Source organism: Mobula hypostoma, chromosome 21 (assembly GCF_963921235.1).
Source record: "Mobula hypostoma chromosome 21, sMobHyp1.1, whole genome shotgun sequence".
Taxonomy (NCBI): Eukaryota; Metazoa; Chordata; class Chondrichthyes; order Myliobatiformes; family Myliobatidae; genus Mobula; species Mobula hypostoma.
In genome coordinates, this window is record NC_086117.1 from 46,227,424 (window position 1) to 46,244,455 (window position 17,032).

The following is a 17,032-nucleotide window of genomic DNA, read 5'->3' on the forward strand; positions in this document are numbered from 1 at the left end:
ACTTGCCTTCATTAGAAAGGGCACAGAGTGCAAGATCGGGGTGGCTAAGTTGCGTGATTATAGAACGTTGGTTTGGACCAAAGCTGGAGTACTATGTAAAGTACTGGTCACAGGACTACAGGATTGCATTGGAGATTTCATCGTGATGTTACCTGGGACTGAGTGTTGTAGTTATGAGGAGAGACTGGATAGGCAGGGTTTGTTTTCCCTGCAGCTGAGGGGAAATTGATAGATGCGTACAAAATTATTTAGGGCATATATGGGGGAGATAGCAGGAAATTTTAACTATGGCAGAGGTGTGTAAAAGTCTAGGACATAGATTTAGGACAAGGAGTTTAGAGATCAAAGGAGGAACTTTTTCACCCAGCAGGTTTGAATCTGAAATGTGCTTCCTGAGAAGGTGCTGGAGGCAGCTACTCTCACAACTTTAAAAATTATTGAGTCAAGCATTTGAATCACCAAGGCATAGGAGGTCCAGGTAGATGGGTTTAGACTAGGATGGTTAGCACCTAAGGGTGGGCCAGTGTCACATTGCTCTCTAAAATGACACCGCTGGTAGAGCAGCTGCCTCACAGTCCTGACCTCAGGTGCTGTCTGTGCAGAGTTTGCACATTCTCACTGTGGCCTATGTGCATCTCCACCAGGTGCACTGGGAATCTTTGGGGTTGGGGTTGAGGTGGTGATGATGGGAATGCTAAGAAAAGAAAATTGGATTAGCCTGGGTTGGTGTAAATGCATGTTTGAACGGTTGACATAGGCTGAAGGACTTGTTTCTGTATTATGTGATTCCAGAGTCGATGCCTCCAGAAGACACGGTTCATCATTAAAGACCCCTCACACCCTCTCCATGAACTGTTTGTTCTTCTGCCATCAGGCAAACGTTACAGGAGCATCAAAACTAAAACCACAAGGCTACTAAACAGCTTCCTCCCACAGGCAGTCAGACTGCTAAATAGCTGCTCCACCTGACTCTGCTTTGGACACTTTTAACTTGCACTGGACACTTATAACTGATTTTAACTGACATGTGGCTGTTGTGTTTTACTATTTATTGTTATGTTTATTATTTAGTGTTGTGTTTGTTATGTTATGATTGCACTGCCCTTGAGAAACGCTGTTTCATTCTGCCCTGCAGAGCTGATGTACGGTTAGAATGACAATAAAGTTTTTTGAATCTTGAATCTTGACGATCCCCAAGATCCCTGAATATGCTGGACAGGCACTTAAATAATTAGTAAAATATAGACACGTGCTTTTCGATTCTCTTGGCCAAGATATAGAATATAAGAGTGAGAAAATTAAGCTAGAGCTCTATCAAATACAGAATAGGCTACAGTGAGAGTTTTATGTACATTTGGAGTACAACATTACAGGAAGCTTGGGAAAGGGTGGAAGGAATTCGAGGTGTTCATAGGGCTGTTGAATTTTATTTACGAAGAGAAGCTGACGAGGAGTAAGGACCACTGAGGAGATCAGAGGTGTACAAACTAATGAGGGCTGAACTAAGGTGAAGGGCCAGGACCTAACTGACAGCCAGGGGCTGTACTTAAGTGGCGGACATAGATTTAAATCAACGGGTAGAAGGATTGGAGAGGGAAAAGATCTTTTATAAACCAAGTGTAGTTGGTGGAAACCTGTAAAGGAAGCATGGTAGAAGCAGTAACCCTCATCAAGTTTAAAAAGTATGTGGATGTGTGGCTAATGCTTATAATGGTCTAGGCGAGGGAAGCTGCCAGTTGAAACAGCTGGCATGAACACAATGGGGAAAAGGCCTCCTTCTCTGCTATGGGTTCCACCAGCGACAAAGAACGGATGATGCATCCCCTTACTTTAACTGGTAATCTCTGAATGAGTAAATGTGAATCTAAATGTCTCTGAGAGCCCAGTATCTCTGAGAATTTAAACGGCAAAGCCTGTGTCTGCTTCTCTGAGATTATCAGTGTATCATTGCGTCTAAACAGTACAGTGAAATCTTAATGCCCCTGGATTTACCTAGATCTGAAAACCGATATACCTGTGATTATGTGAATCCACCTTTGGGTTCCTAAAGATCGCTGAACCTCCAAATCGCAGAAGGTCGTTCAGCCCATCATAGTTTCGTCACCGGGAACAGAGTTTTCCGGGCGAATTCGACCTTCTAGTTCACAGTTCTTTAAGTGCATACCCGTGCTGTTTAAATGTGTGTCTGCCTCCAGCGCTTTTTCAGTGAGTTCCACCCACCCCCACACACTCTCTGGATAAAGAAGAACATTTTTCTCATCTCTCCTCTAGTCGGCATGGGCTAGCTGGGCCGAATGGCCGGTATCCGTGTAGTATTGCTCTCTGTCTCTACAACCAAGCCTCTGGCTGCAGCTCTTCTGCCAAGAAACACGACCCCTCTCCGGATATCATAATTTTACACACTTGAGTTACATTTCCCCTCAGATTAAACAATCCCTGGCTATCCTACCTTGCTCCAACTTCAGTTTTGTAAATGCATGTCAATCTGTGCATCGTCTCCCCGTGTGGTGCTCATTGTTTCTGTAACGTGACGACGCAGTGCTTTGGCGGTAGCTTTGTGTTTTCCACAGTCCCAGCACAACCTCCCTGCTCCTATATTCCGTGCCTCAGCTGACAATTAAATATCCTGCTACTGTTCAGGAAACATAGACATAGGACACTATTCTTGCACACTACTTGATATCATCCCTTGCCTGCTTCCACTTCCCTGATGCATCTTTTCTCTCGATTGTATTCCATTTGCTACGTTTTCCCCAGCTGACCAGATCATCCATATTTTCCTCAAGCGTAAAGCTCTCCTGTCACCCACAAGACTAAGTATGAATTCATCGCAAGTGTCTGAAGAGCAAGGCACCGCCGCAATTTCTCAGCCGCAAAATGATCAGATATTACCTGTGGCCTATATTCAGGTAGGCCACTGTGCTCATCCGCTCTCGTCTGTATCAATTCCTCTGCATCTTTGTGGCTGAAGGTCTGAATATCACCGTATATCAATCTACCTGAATATTCGAACGTGTCTGAATGTCTGTAACTGTCAATGTCTGCATTCTAATACCTCTGTATTTAATTTTTATGATCATTTTATTATCTCAGTGGGCATCTGAGCACATCTTACACTGTCAGAATCTCTTCACCTGCTCAGCTCTGCGCGTGTCTGAATGTGCCTGCGAGTCCGAGTTTATGAATGCATTTGTGGCTATGCGAGTATCTCAGCGTTCTCATTTTCACTGTCACCGAGTTCCCTCTTAATATTTGTGTAATTATTTGTCTATCTGTGTGAGCATCTCCATATAACTGTGTATCTCAGTGTCTGGGCGTATCTGAATATCTGTGAATATCTCTGCCTTTCTCTCTGGGAAGATCTTCTCTCCTTGTTCCCACGCTCTAGAATTTTAATGAATTAATAGAGGCCCCGCCCCCTGTCACAGATCTGCAATCGCTGCCGATGTTCCACGTGGGTCGCAGCCAATGGCGGCGAGCGGGGGATGGGAGACGGGCCGCCATTGGCCGGCCGGGGCCAAGAGCGAGCGGCCAGCGTTCCATTGTCATGGTAATCTGCCCGCTCGGCGGTGAAAAGCAGCGGCGCCTGGGGCATAATCACACCAGGGAGCAGCGCAGCGGTGAGAGCAGTGCGGGCCGGCCTAGCGACCGACGCTACGGGACTATGAGCCGGGCAGCTGGGCCGCGGCCGGCCGTTCGGCACAGCGGTTGATAGCGGCAGCCCAGGGCCGGACAAAAGAGCAGCGGCGCCCGGGCGGAGAGCGAGTGCGGGGAGCAGGACCGAGGGAGCCCAGCATCGAGCGAGCCGCCCGGCCCCCGCCCCCGGTGCCAGTCCCGGTGGAGAGCGGGAGGCCGGAGCCATGAGCCAGGCCGAGGTTTCTCCGGCCGCCGCCCCGCAGCGCATGTTCCAGGAGGCGGTGCGGCGCGGCAACACGCGGGAACTGCAATCACTGCTGCAGAACATGACCGACTGTCACTTCAACGTCAACTCGTTCGGGCCCGAGGGCCAAACGGCGCTGCACCAGTCGGTGATCGCCGGGAACCTGGAGCTCGTCAAGCTGCTCGTCAAGTTCGGCGCCGACATTCGCCTGGCCAACCGCGACGGCTGGAGCGCGCTGCACATCGCGGCCTTCGGCGGCCATCAGGACATCGTGCTCTACCTCATCACCAAGGCCAAGTACGGGGCCAGCGGCGGCCGGTGAGGCCGGGACTGTGGGGGCCCAGGCTCAGGACGCGGGCCCGGGCCGACACACGCACACGGCCCGGGCGGCCAGACTGACTTTGGGCCGCTGGTTAATTCACTGTCGGCTCCCGGCTATCTACCTCACGAGGCCGGACTCGGAGGAGCGGAGTGCTTGCAGGCGTCACAGCCACGGAGGGCACAAGGCCAGGATGTGGGCCGGTAGCCAGGCCGGAGGGCGGGGCCCGGGCGGGCGGGGCGGAGCCTGCGGGAAGCGGCCACAAAGGGGCGATGATGTATCAATAAATGATGTAAACCACGGTGACGGTGTCGGCGTCTGGTGTCGGAGTTGGGACCCGGGGCGGGTGGGAGCGGGCATCTGCTGTCCTGTCTGTGGGGTGGGCAGAGAGGCCTCCGCTGCCCTGCCTGGTCTGGAGGGTTGCTCGGTCTGCCTGAGGTGCTGAGCTCCTGTCACCTGCGCAGCGCAGGCAGCTGGTTAGGAAATGTTCGTTGTATTTGCTTTCAACCATCTTTTTCAGTCGGTCAGCACTCGGAGATCTTGAGACCCCCCCCCCCATGCCTTTGTACTCACTAATCTAAAAATTAATGCATCAGTTTGCAGACCTGACTGCCGCCGGAAACTTTATTTCACCCACGGTCATTTGCGTTGTCCATTTATATCAGGAATGCCCAGCCTGGGGCCCACGGTCCTCTCGGTTGATGGCAAGGGTCCATGGCCTAAAGGCTGAGGAGGCCTGATTTAGATATTGTGCATGTTATAGTTGAAAGGGGTAGTCAGTGGTATACCACCGTTTTTTTGGTTGGGGGGGGCTTCCTTCTATGACACTGACCATGGCCTTGACGCTTACATTCCATACATAGTGCCAGTGCTTCATCCGTATAACCCCCCCCCCACCCCAGCCCCAAATTAATCTTAGTCTGCTGTATGTACTGTGCTCTGTGCCCATCCCGTCTTCCTGTGCTGTCTTCCCTACATCTACATCTCCCTGCTCTGTGTAGACTGACTTACCTGCATGCCTTCAGATGTTATTTGCGTGCTATCGGTAATCCGTACGGGTGGGGGGGGGGGCGGCTCCCTCACTACGGGCTGTATTGAAATGGCATCTGTCCTTGCGCCCTGACCATCTTGCACCAGCACTCTGTTGCACGCAGTGACCTGTGCCACTCCTGTCCAGGTAGTTTCTATGTTGCTCCTTGGGTTAGCTAGTTCAGTTGGTAACACGGAGGCTCGGAGATTTGGGTTCGAATCCCACACTGGGAAGCTCAGGACAGATCCGCTGGAATTTGTTTGGGTGTGATATTAAGCAGAGGTTCACTTTCCTATAGTGCCCCTTTGCCTACAGCACAATGCACGTAATCGCCCTTTGTTGTCCCCGTTTCATGCTAAGTTGCCCCCTCGCCCCTCTGTCGTTGTTGAGACCTCACCTCTGCCCGTTGCTGGAAGCAAACAGCTGCACGTAAAACTTTGAAGGGCCATTGTCCAGAAACATCAATTCTCGTTCCCTCTGCGGTTATTACCCGATCAGGGGTGTTTCTGGACTTGTTTCCTGTGCTTGTGCGAATAATGCCCGCACCCAGGGCACCTGGCTCTCGCCGTTGCCGCTTGCACGTAAGCCTCTCTGCATTTTCCATTTCGCGTGCAATGTTGCCTGTATGACCGCACTACCTGTACACCACCCCCTCCGTTATGTCCGCAACCTCTCCGCTTGCGTTGACGAATTCTGCTACTAATCTTCAGTTCTGAAGCCTAGTACCCTGACAGCCGCACATCCTCTGCCGCGTTTCGGAAAGTCTAATTTTGAATTTCCCTCTATCGAACTGGAGCCGTTTATATTGTTTCTGTCTGCAGACTGACTGCTTGTTCCGTTGGGTTTGTTGTGCATGTTCGCAATACCGTGCCAATTGTACATTAAAAAAACAACACGCAGCGGAGTTCTCTTTTTTTTCCCCTCATTACAAGTCCAATTCGAGCAGCGCCTTCCCACGTACAATCCCAGTACGGCCTACAGGACTGTGGGAGACGTACAATAAAGTTGATTAATATTTAGTAGTTGCGCTAGAAACAATGCTCAACTTCCAGACCAGACTTATTGTGGGAAATTTCATCGGACGTTCAGACTGGTCATGACCTCGCTGAAGGGCCCTTGCCCATATCCTCGGCTCTTGTTTCCTGGGAGCTCAAATTACTCGTTTGCTAGTGTGTTCGTTTTTATTCTGAATTGTAGAAATTTAATTTGAGCCCTTCTGGCTGTGGTACAAGTTCCCTGGCTGGGCACCGTCTTCAGTAATGACTTTAGCTGGTTGTTTAATGAATAACATACTTTCCAACTACCTACTTTCAACCTTGTTCTTTTAATAAATGTAATGCCTTGTTACGAGTGCCAAAGAACGGCGAGCGACTACTAACATACGGAAGTGGTAGTTCACTGGTTGCGGTTATTAGCAGAGCGGGACGTGGTGAGTTTTTGATTTTTTTTTCTTGCAGGTGTAACTGCTGCTGTTCGCGGAAATGAGGTGGATACCTTCATCGGCCGCCTCTCCCGAGCCATCTGGCTTCCCCCCAGTTGACTGATTATCCTAGACAAGCTGGTATTGTGGCCTGATTGCTGAGTCGATGCCTTCCCTGATTGTGTGCTGCCTGCCTGTCTCACGACTTTCTCCTCTGCACCTCCCCACCCTCCCCCTCCCCCGCCTTTTTTTTTGCTCTTTGGGTTCGGCCCTGACAGCTGCTATGCTAATGAGAACGACCAGGCAATGCCATCAGACTCCACTGAGTTTTTTTTTAAAAAGCCCAGCAAGAAGAATTTGACAAAGCAGAGCGCTTATTCTCACATTCAAATCTAGGAACAACAGAAGTGGCGGTGAGCTGCGACATTTCAGCTGAGACCTCGCACTGCATGGGATAGACAGGAGTTGGGACGACAGGTTAACAAATGAACCGGGGGCTTCATTACAAACCGAGAGCTGGGGTTTAGTGGGTCTTTGATGTTCCATCATAAACATCCCCATTTTAATTCGGTTTGCTAACTAAAATCCAGTGTGCGGAAGGTGGACTGATGACGCAGGCAAAAGGTTTTTTTCCGCCCGTCCGACCTTGCTGTAAAGCAGCAGGGCTTGGGGAAAACAAATTTTCGGTTGATCTTCAGATTAGATGTGGCAAGGTGGCAGGCTCGTTGTCCTAGTCTGCGCGCCCCGTGCGGCTGAGACGACTGCTGACTCTCCCGGGCTGGAAGTCACAGTGAAAACGAGCCTGCGGTTGGGCAGATCATGCAGCGCAGGCGTGAAGCAAAGCGGAGCACCGGCACTTTTAAATGCCAGTGTTAAACGAGAAGTTTGGGCCGAAGCGAGGTGGCTGAATTTTTTTTTGTGGGGGCAGAACTTTCCGGTTGTCTGAGATGGGAAAAGGGACCGATTTTAGACTCCCATATTCAGCAACCTTTCCAAGCAGTTCAGTACGACAAAGGATTTGTACTGGACGAGAGCTGGCTTGGTGAAACCTCAGCAATGAGAATCTGCACGTAGAAGCAAAGGTTATTTGACAGTGGATCTGGGAGTGCAGCTCTCGGGCAGGAGGTGAGTGAGTGGGCAGTGTCTAGTAATGGTTTTCCTAAGCCAATTGACAACACTAGTACCTTTTACACTTTCATCTTTGGTAGATTTTTCAGCAGAGCAAAAAAAAACCCGTCGGAGGAACTCAGTGGGTTAGACAGCCTTCTGCTTCCACAGATGCTCTCAGCGCCTTCACAGATCTTGCCCGTTCCTCTAGCACATTCCAGCCTCTTGTCTCTGTTGTTTTTCCAGTGGAAGGCGAGAAGGTAAAAGGGTGCATTCAGTCAGTGTGAATGTGGCACTTCCAATCAATTCCCGCTGAGTGGGTTAGAGCTGTCTGGATGCAAGACCAGGGGCGGTTGTCTCAGATTGTGGGTTTTGCTGGGGGAAGGTTCTGTAGGCACATCTCAACATTGACATTTAGTTGGGAGAGTGTGACAGTGTGATTTGGTGAGTTACTTCAGTAATATGGTGTGGAAACAGATTGTGGTACACTGTAGCACCCCATTTAAATTTAGAAGTGCAGCAGGAGTTCAGTCCTGTGTGTCACGTGGGAACTCTGTGTCTTCTGGATGTCACATCTGTGGGAGCGGCCCGTGTTTCGGCTGCTGGAGGCGCTAAGGTATGTCTGAGGCTGAATGCTGTGGATAGGAAAGGATTTCCACCTCCTTCTGCAGGTGAATGGATAGTGTCCATGGGAGAGCATTTCTGGAGAATGGTGAGCTTAACTGAGAGGGTTAAGGTATGGGGGAGGGGGAAGAAGGTGGTAATTGAAATTGTGGTCTTGAACCGGGGATAACATAACCTGAATATCGCAGACCGGGACCCGGTGGAAGTAAATCTTACAGCCAATAGGTGGAGACACGAGGTGATGAAGAGCAGTACAACGTAAAGCCGTATTTGGGAGTCATCCAACAGTAAATACTCGGGGCAAATGTGTTCCAGTGAAGGTAAAAGGCAACCACCAGGATCTCTGCACGTTGAGAGTTGGATAAAGATTTTAGAAGTGGGAAGAATGATGCTGGGATAGAAAATTGACAACAGGGAGAACTGTAAGAAGGTATTTCAAAAAGGAACGGGTAAAGATAAAATTTATCAAAGTACATGCGTGTCACCACATACAACCCTGAGATTCTTTTTCTGCGGGCATACTTGGCAAATTCATAGGACAGGATCTGTAAACAAACTGCAAAATAAATAAATAGCCATAAATAACAAGTGTCCTTAAATGAGTGCAGCAATTCCCTTTTGTTGAAGAACCTGATGGCTGAGGGGTAGCAACAGTTCTTGAACCCGCTGGTGAGAGTTGTGAGGCTCCTGTATCTTCCACCAGATGGCAGCAGCAAGAAAAGAGCATGAGCTGGCTGGTGAGGGTCTTTGCTGCTAAAGTAGAGGAGCTGTTGTGCTTTCTTTGCAATTATGTTAAATCATTTCCTTGGTCTTATTCACATTGAGTGAGAGGTTACTGCTATCACACCAACCTCAATTTTCAATCTCCCTCCTGTAATGCTGATTCATCGCCAGTCTGATACGGCCCACAACAGTGGCAACATCCCCAAACCCGGATATGGTGTTGGAGCTGTACTGAGCCACACAGTCATGGTTGTAAAGTGAATAGAGTAGGGGGCCGAGTACACATCCCTGTGGTGATGGAGACTGTGGAGGAGATATCCTTGCCAATTCAAACTGACGGGGTCTTCAAAGCGGGGGCGGGGGGGGTGGTGGAATGCAGGATTCACAAAACACCACGGGCAGAAAATATTAAGGAAAGCTAAAAGATTTCATGAGCAGATTAGTGGCAAGATGGTAACCAGGGAAAGAGTTGGCTCCATTAGGCACTGGAGGAACAATCTGCATAGAGCAGAGGATATGGGTGAGGTCTGAAAATGGAAACTTTTCTGTATTCACCAAAGACGAGGACACTGTGGTTGAAGAATTCAGGGAGGAATGGTGAAATTGTAGTATCTCGCGAAGACATCAGTTACCCCATTCTTGGTGTGTTTAAAGATGGGTCTATCACCAGGGCTTGATGCGATGTATTCCGTTCTGCTGTGGGAGGAAAGGGAGAAGATGGCGATCTAGTCTCAATAATGTTCAATTTTTAGAGGTAATAACGATCTCAGGAAGGTGATGCAGTTGATGTGGTCCATGTGTATTTCAGAAAGAAATAAAGGAAACTGGTCCAGAAAGGTCAGAGTACATGGGATCCAATTGAATCAGCAAAGTAACAGCACAGTGATGGTATAGGGTTTAAATGAATGACGAGAAATCTGTAACCAATAGTGAATTACAGGATCATTGCTGGTACCCTGATTATTATTTGTATCAATTACCTTCATAGGAATATATTAATACCAAATTGAATGGTATAGGGAGGGTAAATGCTGGCTTTTTCTACTGAGATTAGGTGAGTAGAATTAGAGGACATGGATTAAAGATGAAAGGTGAGATGTTTAAAGGGAGCTCGAGGGGTTAACTTGGAGGGTAGTGTGGAATGAGCTGCCTGCAGAAGTAGTGCGTGTGGGCTTGATTTCAACATTTAAGAGTAAAATTTGGATAAGGACAAGGATGGAAGAGGTATTGTTGGGGGGGGGGGTGGCTATGGTCCAGGTGCAGGTTGATAGGATGAGGCAGCATAATATCTCAGTATGAACTAGCTGGGCTGAAGTGTTCTATGAATGTAGGAGTATAATTAGCAAACTTTCAGATGGCACAAAAATTGTTGATAATGCTCCAGGATGGTACTGACAAGTAGATAAATTGGGTAGAACAATAGAAGATGTAACTTAAGCAAAGTGATGCTTTTTGACAGAATTATTAGGGTAGGATCTGTATCATGAATAATAGGCTCCTAGGAACTACAGAGGAACAGATGGACTTTAGTGTACCAATTTGGGAATCCCTGAAAGTGGCAGAATAGATGGATGAGGGGGTGAAAAATGCATACAGGTTACCTGCTTTCACTGGTGAGAAGTGGAATATAAGAGTGAGGTTGTGGTGTACTTTAACAAAACATTGCTTAGCTGGGGTACAGTTCTGATCACCCCGCAATAGGAAGGATGGGATTACACTAGAACGCAGAGAAGATTTGTCATAATGTCTGGGATGGAACATTTCGGGTATGAAAAGATACTGGATTTGTTGTTTTTGGAATGGAGGAGCTTTGGGGGACCTGATAGAGGCATGCAGCATTGGGGGGCACAGTCAAATTGTGATAATCCACATACTTGGGACTTCAGGGCTGGACCAGCAAACTTTCTGTAGGACGTGAGTTTTCTGAGTACCTCTGTACTCTTGATTCACCTTTTAAGGTGTTACATAGTTTGACAAAAATTTTCCAGTAAATTAATGAGTTTAAAGAGCATAGGAACCCATAAGCCTAGTACGTTGAAAGGGAGTGTGGGACCTGAGAGATGACGAGGTGTACAGGAACTGGGGACCTAGTTTATGAAAGAGATTGTGGAGCCTAGGACCTGAGCGGGTGGGAATTGGAGCTCTGGGTGACCGTGAAGGGAATGTGGGAAACCTTACCTGGTGAAACATTGGATAATCAGATAATGGATGATTTGAGCCCTACTGCAGTAGGAAGCATCTCCCCTGAGCAGAAGTGTCTTAAGATCAGAGGACAAAGATTTAGCGCTAGGGTTAAGAGGTTTCAGGGGAATGTGAGGAGGATCTTTTTCAGCTGGAAGGTGGTCAGGATGTGGAACACACTGCCTGAGGGAGTGATGGAAGCAGGGGCTCTATATTTCAAAGTAGGTAGATGTGCACTAGATGCAATGTGAGACTGAAGGTCTGTGAGACTATAATTCTGTTCAATAGCAGACAGAAGATTGGGCAATGTGAGACAAGGTTTGATGAGACTGTGTTGATTGCCCAATGTCTGATTTGCTAAGGTAAAACTGAGCAGCATAATGAGATTGGAGAGCATGTGATGAGGTGAGATGGGTAATATCAGAGTAGAAACGGGGTAGGAAAGGACAGTGATCCTATCAGCAGTAACTGTGCTGCTAATGGTGATTAACTGAGCAGAAACTGTATTGGCACTACTTCCTTTCTTTTCTTTTTAAATCTTTTTATTGAATTAATACACAAAAAATAAACCATATAGGCACTAATACACTGTTAGAATATAATATATTACAGGAAATATTAATACAGAAAAAAAAATTAATACAAACAGCGCAATTTAAACATAAAATAACAAGGTAATATAATAGTATACTGATTTTTATATATATATCAATAAAAGAGAAAAAACCCACCGTGCAACTAATCTAAAAAGCAAAGCAATGGGCTAACTAGGAATCAAGTAGACTTAGTACAACTTCCATTGGCAATCTGTATGCAATGTCTGTACCAGTGGCACAGGCAAAGAGTAGAACGGATACAGCAGCAGCAATACTGTTAATGGTATTTACAGATGTTGGTACTGTCTACTGGGGTTTGCTGACAGTAAATTCAGCATCAATAAGCAATGTTTTTTGTTGACATAAGACTCTGCAGATGCTGGAATCTGGAACAAAAACATGGTGGGAGGAATTCAGAGGGTCAGGCAGCATCTGTGGAGGGAAATGGACAGGTAGCATTTCAGTCATGCAAACACTGACTATCCATCCAGTTGCTGTCTGACCTGCTGAGTTTCTCTAGCAAGTGTTTTTATTTATTTTCACCCCCAATGTTTATCACTGACTATACAACACCTGGGCGATGAAAGTTGGAGTTTGAGGATGATTCTGTGAGCATGTTGCAGCTGACTGAGTTAGCAATGCATCTGCTAACTAGCTGGTGGTGAGTGTGATCTGACTGACTGCATCTGCCTGTCGGTACTGAATGGGTCAAAAGTGCAGTGGCACCAACTGGGTCAGCAGGGAGGGTGGTAGCAGTGACAGCAACTAGATTCTTCTCTCCTTGAGAGATGGCAATTGGTGTGGATCAGCTATAGCATCCCCTCTGTCAACACAGGCACACATGAAGGATACTAAACTGTGATAGGCACAGTTAAAATGTCATCTATAAAATCACTGACACTACTGTTGGCAGATTCTCTGATGGTGAGGAGGTCTGCAGGAACAAGATAGATCAGCTGGTTGAGTGGTGTCACCACAACAACCTTGCACTCAACATCAGTAAGGTCAAGGAATTAATTCTGGACTTCAGGAAGGGAGAGTTGGAAAACCAAAGTCAATCCTGCTTAGTAGAAGGGGTAAGCAGCTTCAAGTTCCTGAATGTCAACACCTGAGGATCAGAGATGATTCCCTTGCATTGCAACACATCGATGCAATCACAGACAAGGCACACCAGTGGCTGTACTTCCTGGGGAGGGTTGGTATGTCACAAAAGACTCTAGCAAATTTCTACAGATGTACAGTGGGGAGTATTCTGACTGGTTGCATTACCTCTTCGTATGGAGAGACCAACGAGCAGGATTGGAAGAGGATGCAGAAGGCAGACTCGGCCAGTTCCATGGGCACGATCCTCCCAACCACTGGACATCTTCAAGGGGCAGCCATCATTAAAGACACTCCCAACTGGGAGATGTCCCGTCACATGCTACCGGCAGGGAGAGGTACAGGAGTCTCAAAATGCACACATTGTTTTAGTTACGGCTTCTGTCATCAGATTTCCAAATGGTCCATGAACACTACCTCAGTATTTCTCTTTTTTACTATTTTTTATTATTATTGTAACTAGTAACTTTGTCTTGCGTGGTGCTGCTACTGCAAAACAAATTTCCTGATGTGTCTGAAATAATAAACCTGATTCTGATGTCGGTACTGTCCACTGGCATTGACTGCAGGAAGTGGTGGTGGGCAATGATTTAATTGACCACAAGTGCGATGGTAGTGACTGCAGCACAGGTAGCTGTGATGGTATCAAGTGCCTGGTGGAGCAGTAATCCAGTAAGTGTATCTGCAGAGGGTGTGGCCGTGGTGCCAGTGACTGGTTCTGCTGTGAGCGTTGGTGTCGATGAGACTGGTCACACTGGCTGCACTGATCAGGAACACGGTGCTGACCATAAAGATAAAGATTAGCTTTATACAGTGCCTTAAAGTATTTCCCCGCCCCGGCAGAAGTTTTCATGTTCTATTCTATAACATTGAATCCCAGTGGATTTAATTTGGGGGTTTTTTTGGACACTGATCAACAGAAAAAGACTTTTGTGTTGAAGTGAAAACAGATCTCCACAAAGGTTTTAAAGGCACTGTATGTCATGAACACGGAAACATGCAGTGTAAAGTGGTGTTTGTGTCAAATCAAGGATTGTGCTGGGGGCAGCCCACAAGCATCACCACGCTTATGGCAAACCTTCAACTTGCTAACCCTAACTCCACATCTTTGGAAAGCGGAGGAAACCAGGGTAGCCAGAGGAAACCTCATAGTCCGAGGAGAATGTACGAACTACTACCAGACAGTGGTGGGAATCGAAACCCAACTGGTGATTACTGGTGCTGCAAAATCACTGCTATCCATTACGCCTCTGTGCCGCAATGTTGTTGGCTGCGAACATCAGCAGAGGGTGTAATAGTTGTAGCTGTTTTCATTGTATTGGAGGTGACTGTGGCACCATGAGCGTGCGGACACCCTTCATTGTGATGCTCGTGAGTGATGGGTGTGACCGCTGCAGCCGTGTCAGATCTCTCCACCATCATCAACCCTCTGTGACATGGTCATGAGTACGGCAGTAAGAAATGAGCCAGACATGATTGTGAAGGCAAAGACTGCATGTAACAGTCATAGAGCACAAAGGCCATTTGGCCCACTGTCCATACTTGTCTACACCAATCCCATTTGCCAGTGCTTGATGATTCAAAGACTCATCTAGATATTTCTGAAATGTATGGCCAACTGTTGGCATTCTGGATTTCTGTGAAGAACAGGAGGATGATAAGAGAGGGCAAGAGGACAACATAGAACTGACTAATATGGTGGAATATCTTGACGTTAAGAAAGACGATGTGCTGGAATGTCTGAAAAACATTTGCGTAGATAAGTCCCTGGTGCCATACTGATATACTCTAGTTTGCCATGGAAGAGATTGCTGCACCTTTGGTGGTGATCTTTGCATCCTCACTGCCTATGGCAGTGTCAAGAAAACAACCACTCCCTCAATGTCACAAAAACAAAGTGGTGGTGGACTACAGGAGGGATGGAGACAGGCTAGCCCCTATTGACATCAAGGGATCTGGGGTTGACAGAGTGAACAGCTTCAAGTTCCTCAGCATACACCTCATCAAGGATCTCACATGCTCTTTACATACCAGCTGTATGGTGATAAAAGCACAACAGTGCCTCTTTCACCTCAAGTTTTAAAGGGTCCTAAATCCCAAGGACTTTCTACAGGGGCACAATTGAGAGCATCCTGGTCTGGGGACTGTACTTCCCTCAATCACAGGGAGTGGTGCTGACAGCCTGGTACATCTGTAGGGAACTTCCCACTATTCAGGACATTTACAGACACAGTTGCGTAAAAAGGGCCTGAAGGATCACTGGGGACCTGAGTCACCTCAGCCACAAACTGTTCCAGCTGCTACCATCTGGGAAACAGTACCGCAGCATAAAAGCCAGGACCAACAGGCTCCAGGACAGCTTCTTCCACCAGGCCATCAGACTGATTAATTTAAGCTGATACAATTGTATTTCTGTGCTATATTGACTGTCCTGTTGTACCTACTATTTATTACAAACTACTATAGATTGCACATTTAAATGGAGACACAACGTAAAGATTTTTACTCGTATGTGAAGGATGCAAGTAATAGTCAATGCATTCATACGGGAGTGGTACCAGAGGATTGGGGGGCGGGGTGGACAATGTTACTCCTTTGTTAAATAAAGGGAGTAGGGCTAACCCTGGGAATTTTAGACCAGTGAGTCTTTCGTCAATGGTGGGCAAGCAATTGGAGAGGACTCTTAGAGACAAAATTTACAAGCATATGGAGGACCATAGTCTGATTATGGATAGTCAGCGTGGCTTTGTGAAGGGCAGATCATGTCTCATGAGCCTGACTGAATTCTTTGAAGATGTGGAAAAACATGTTGGAGGTAGAGAGGTGGGTGTGGTGTATATGGATTTTTAGTAAGATGTTTGACAAGGTTCCCCACGGAAGGCTCATTTAGAAAGTCAGGAAGCACGGGGTCCAGAGAAATCTGTCTGCACGGAATCAGAAATGTCTTTCCTACAAGTCAAAGGGTGGTAGTAGATGATGTATTCTGCCAGGAGGTTGCTGACCAATGGTGTTCAGAATGGATCCGTTCTTTATAAATGACTAGGATGAGTTAGTGAAAGGGTGGGTCAGTAAATTTGTAGACGACACAAAAGCTGTGGTTGAGGATCATGTTGAAAGTTGTCAGAGGCTTCAACAGGACATTGATAGAAAGCAGAGTTGGGCTGAGAAGTGGCACATGGTGTTTAGTCTGGAAAAGTATGAAGCGATTCACTTTGTAATGTCAACTTGAAGGTAGAATGCAGGGTTAATAGCAGGATTCTTAGAAGTGTGGAGGAACAGATGGTTCTTGGGGTCCATGTCTATTGATCACTCAAAGTTGTGCGAGTTGATGGGATGGTTAAGAAGACAAATGATGTGTTGGCCTTCATTAGTTGGGATAGAGTTCAAGCCGTGAGGTGATGTAGCTCTATAAAACAAGTTAGATCACACTTGGAGTATTGTGTTCAATTCTGGTTATCTCATTATATAAGAACGATGTGTAAGCTTTAGGGACGGTGCAGAGAAGATTTACTAGGATGCTACCTGGATTAGAGGGCATGTCTTGAAGATAGGTTAAGCAAGCCAGGTTTATTCTCTTTAGAGCAAAGGAGGATGAGAGGTGTACAAGATGAGCGGTATAGATAGAGTAGGCAACCAGAGACTTTTGGCAAGGGCAGAAATTACTTTCCTCTAGTCACCTTACAATTGTATAGTGGGTGGGGGGGGGGAAGAAATGGCAGAGGTAGGTTTGTTTTACACAGTGGTGGGTATGCTGCCAGGGGTGGTGGTAGAGACAGATACATGAAGGATATTTAAGAGACTCTTAGATGGGCACATGGATGAAACAAAATTGGAGGATATATGGGAGGGAAGGGTTAGATTAATCTTAGGATAGGTTCAAGGTTCAGTATAGCACTGTGGGCTGAAGACCCTGTAGTGTTCTATAGCTCAGCTAATAAATGCAAGATGAACATGCACCACCTTGTCTCTGTGCTGACACCTTCAGGGACCCTTGGGCATGTACTCAAGATGTCCCTGTTCCTCAGTACTCCCCAGTGCCATAGCAATAGCT

At 47.0% G+C, this 17,032-nt stretch overlaps 2 protein-coding genes across 2 annotated transcripts in view; both read left to right on the forward strand.

Moving 5' to 3' along the window:
* The first annotated feature begins 3,596 nt into the window (after nucleotides 1-3,596).
* nrarpa (NOTCH regulated ankyrin repeat protein a) lies at nucleotides 3,597-4,496 on the forward strand. The gene has a single exon (XM_063073195.1). The coding sequence runs from the start codon at nucleotides 3,861-3,863 to the stop codon at nucleotides 4,200-4,202; it is 342 nt and encodes a 113-aa protein (XP_062929265.1). The 5' UTR covers nucleotides 3,597-3,860; the 3' UTR covers nucleotides 4,203-4,496.
* Nucleotides 4,497-7,576: 3,080 nt separating this feature from the next.
* The window catches only part of LOC134359985 (neutrophil cytosol factor 2-like), a 78,831-nt gene continuing 69,375 nt past the window's right edge, over nucleotides 7,577-17,032 (forward strand). The window contains exon 1 of the mRNA XM_063073923.1: nucleotides 7,577-7,774. The gene's annotated coding sequence lies outside the window, so the exon portion shown is untranslated. The remainder of the gene's footprint in view (nucleotides 7,775-17,032) is intronic.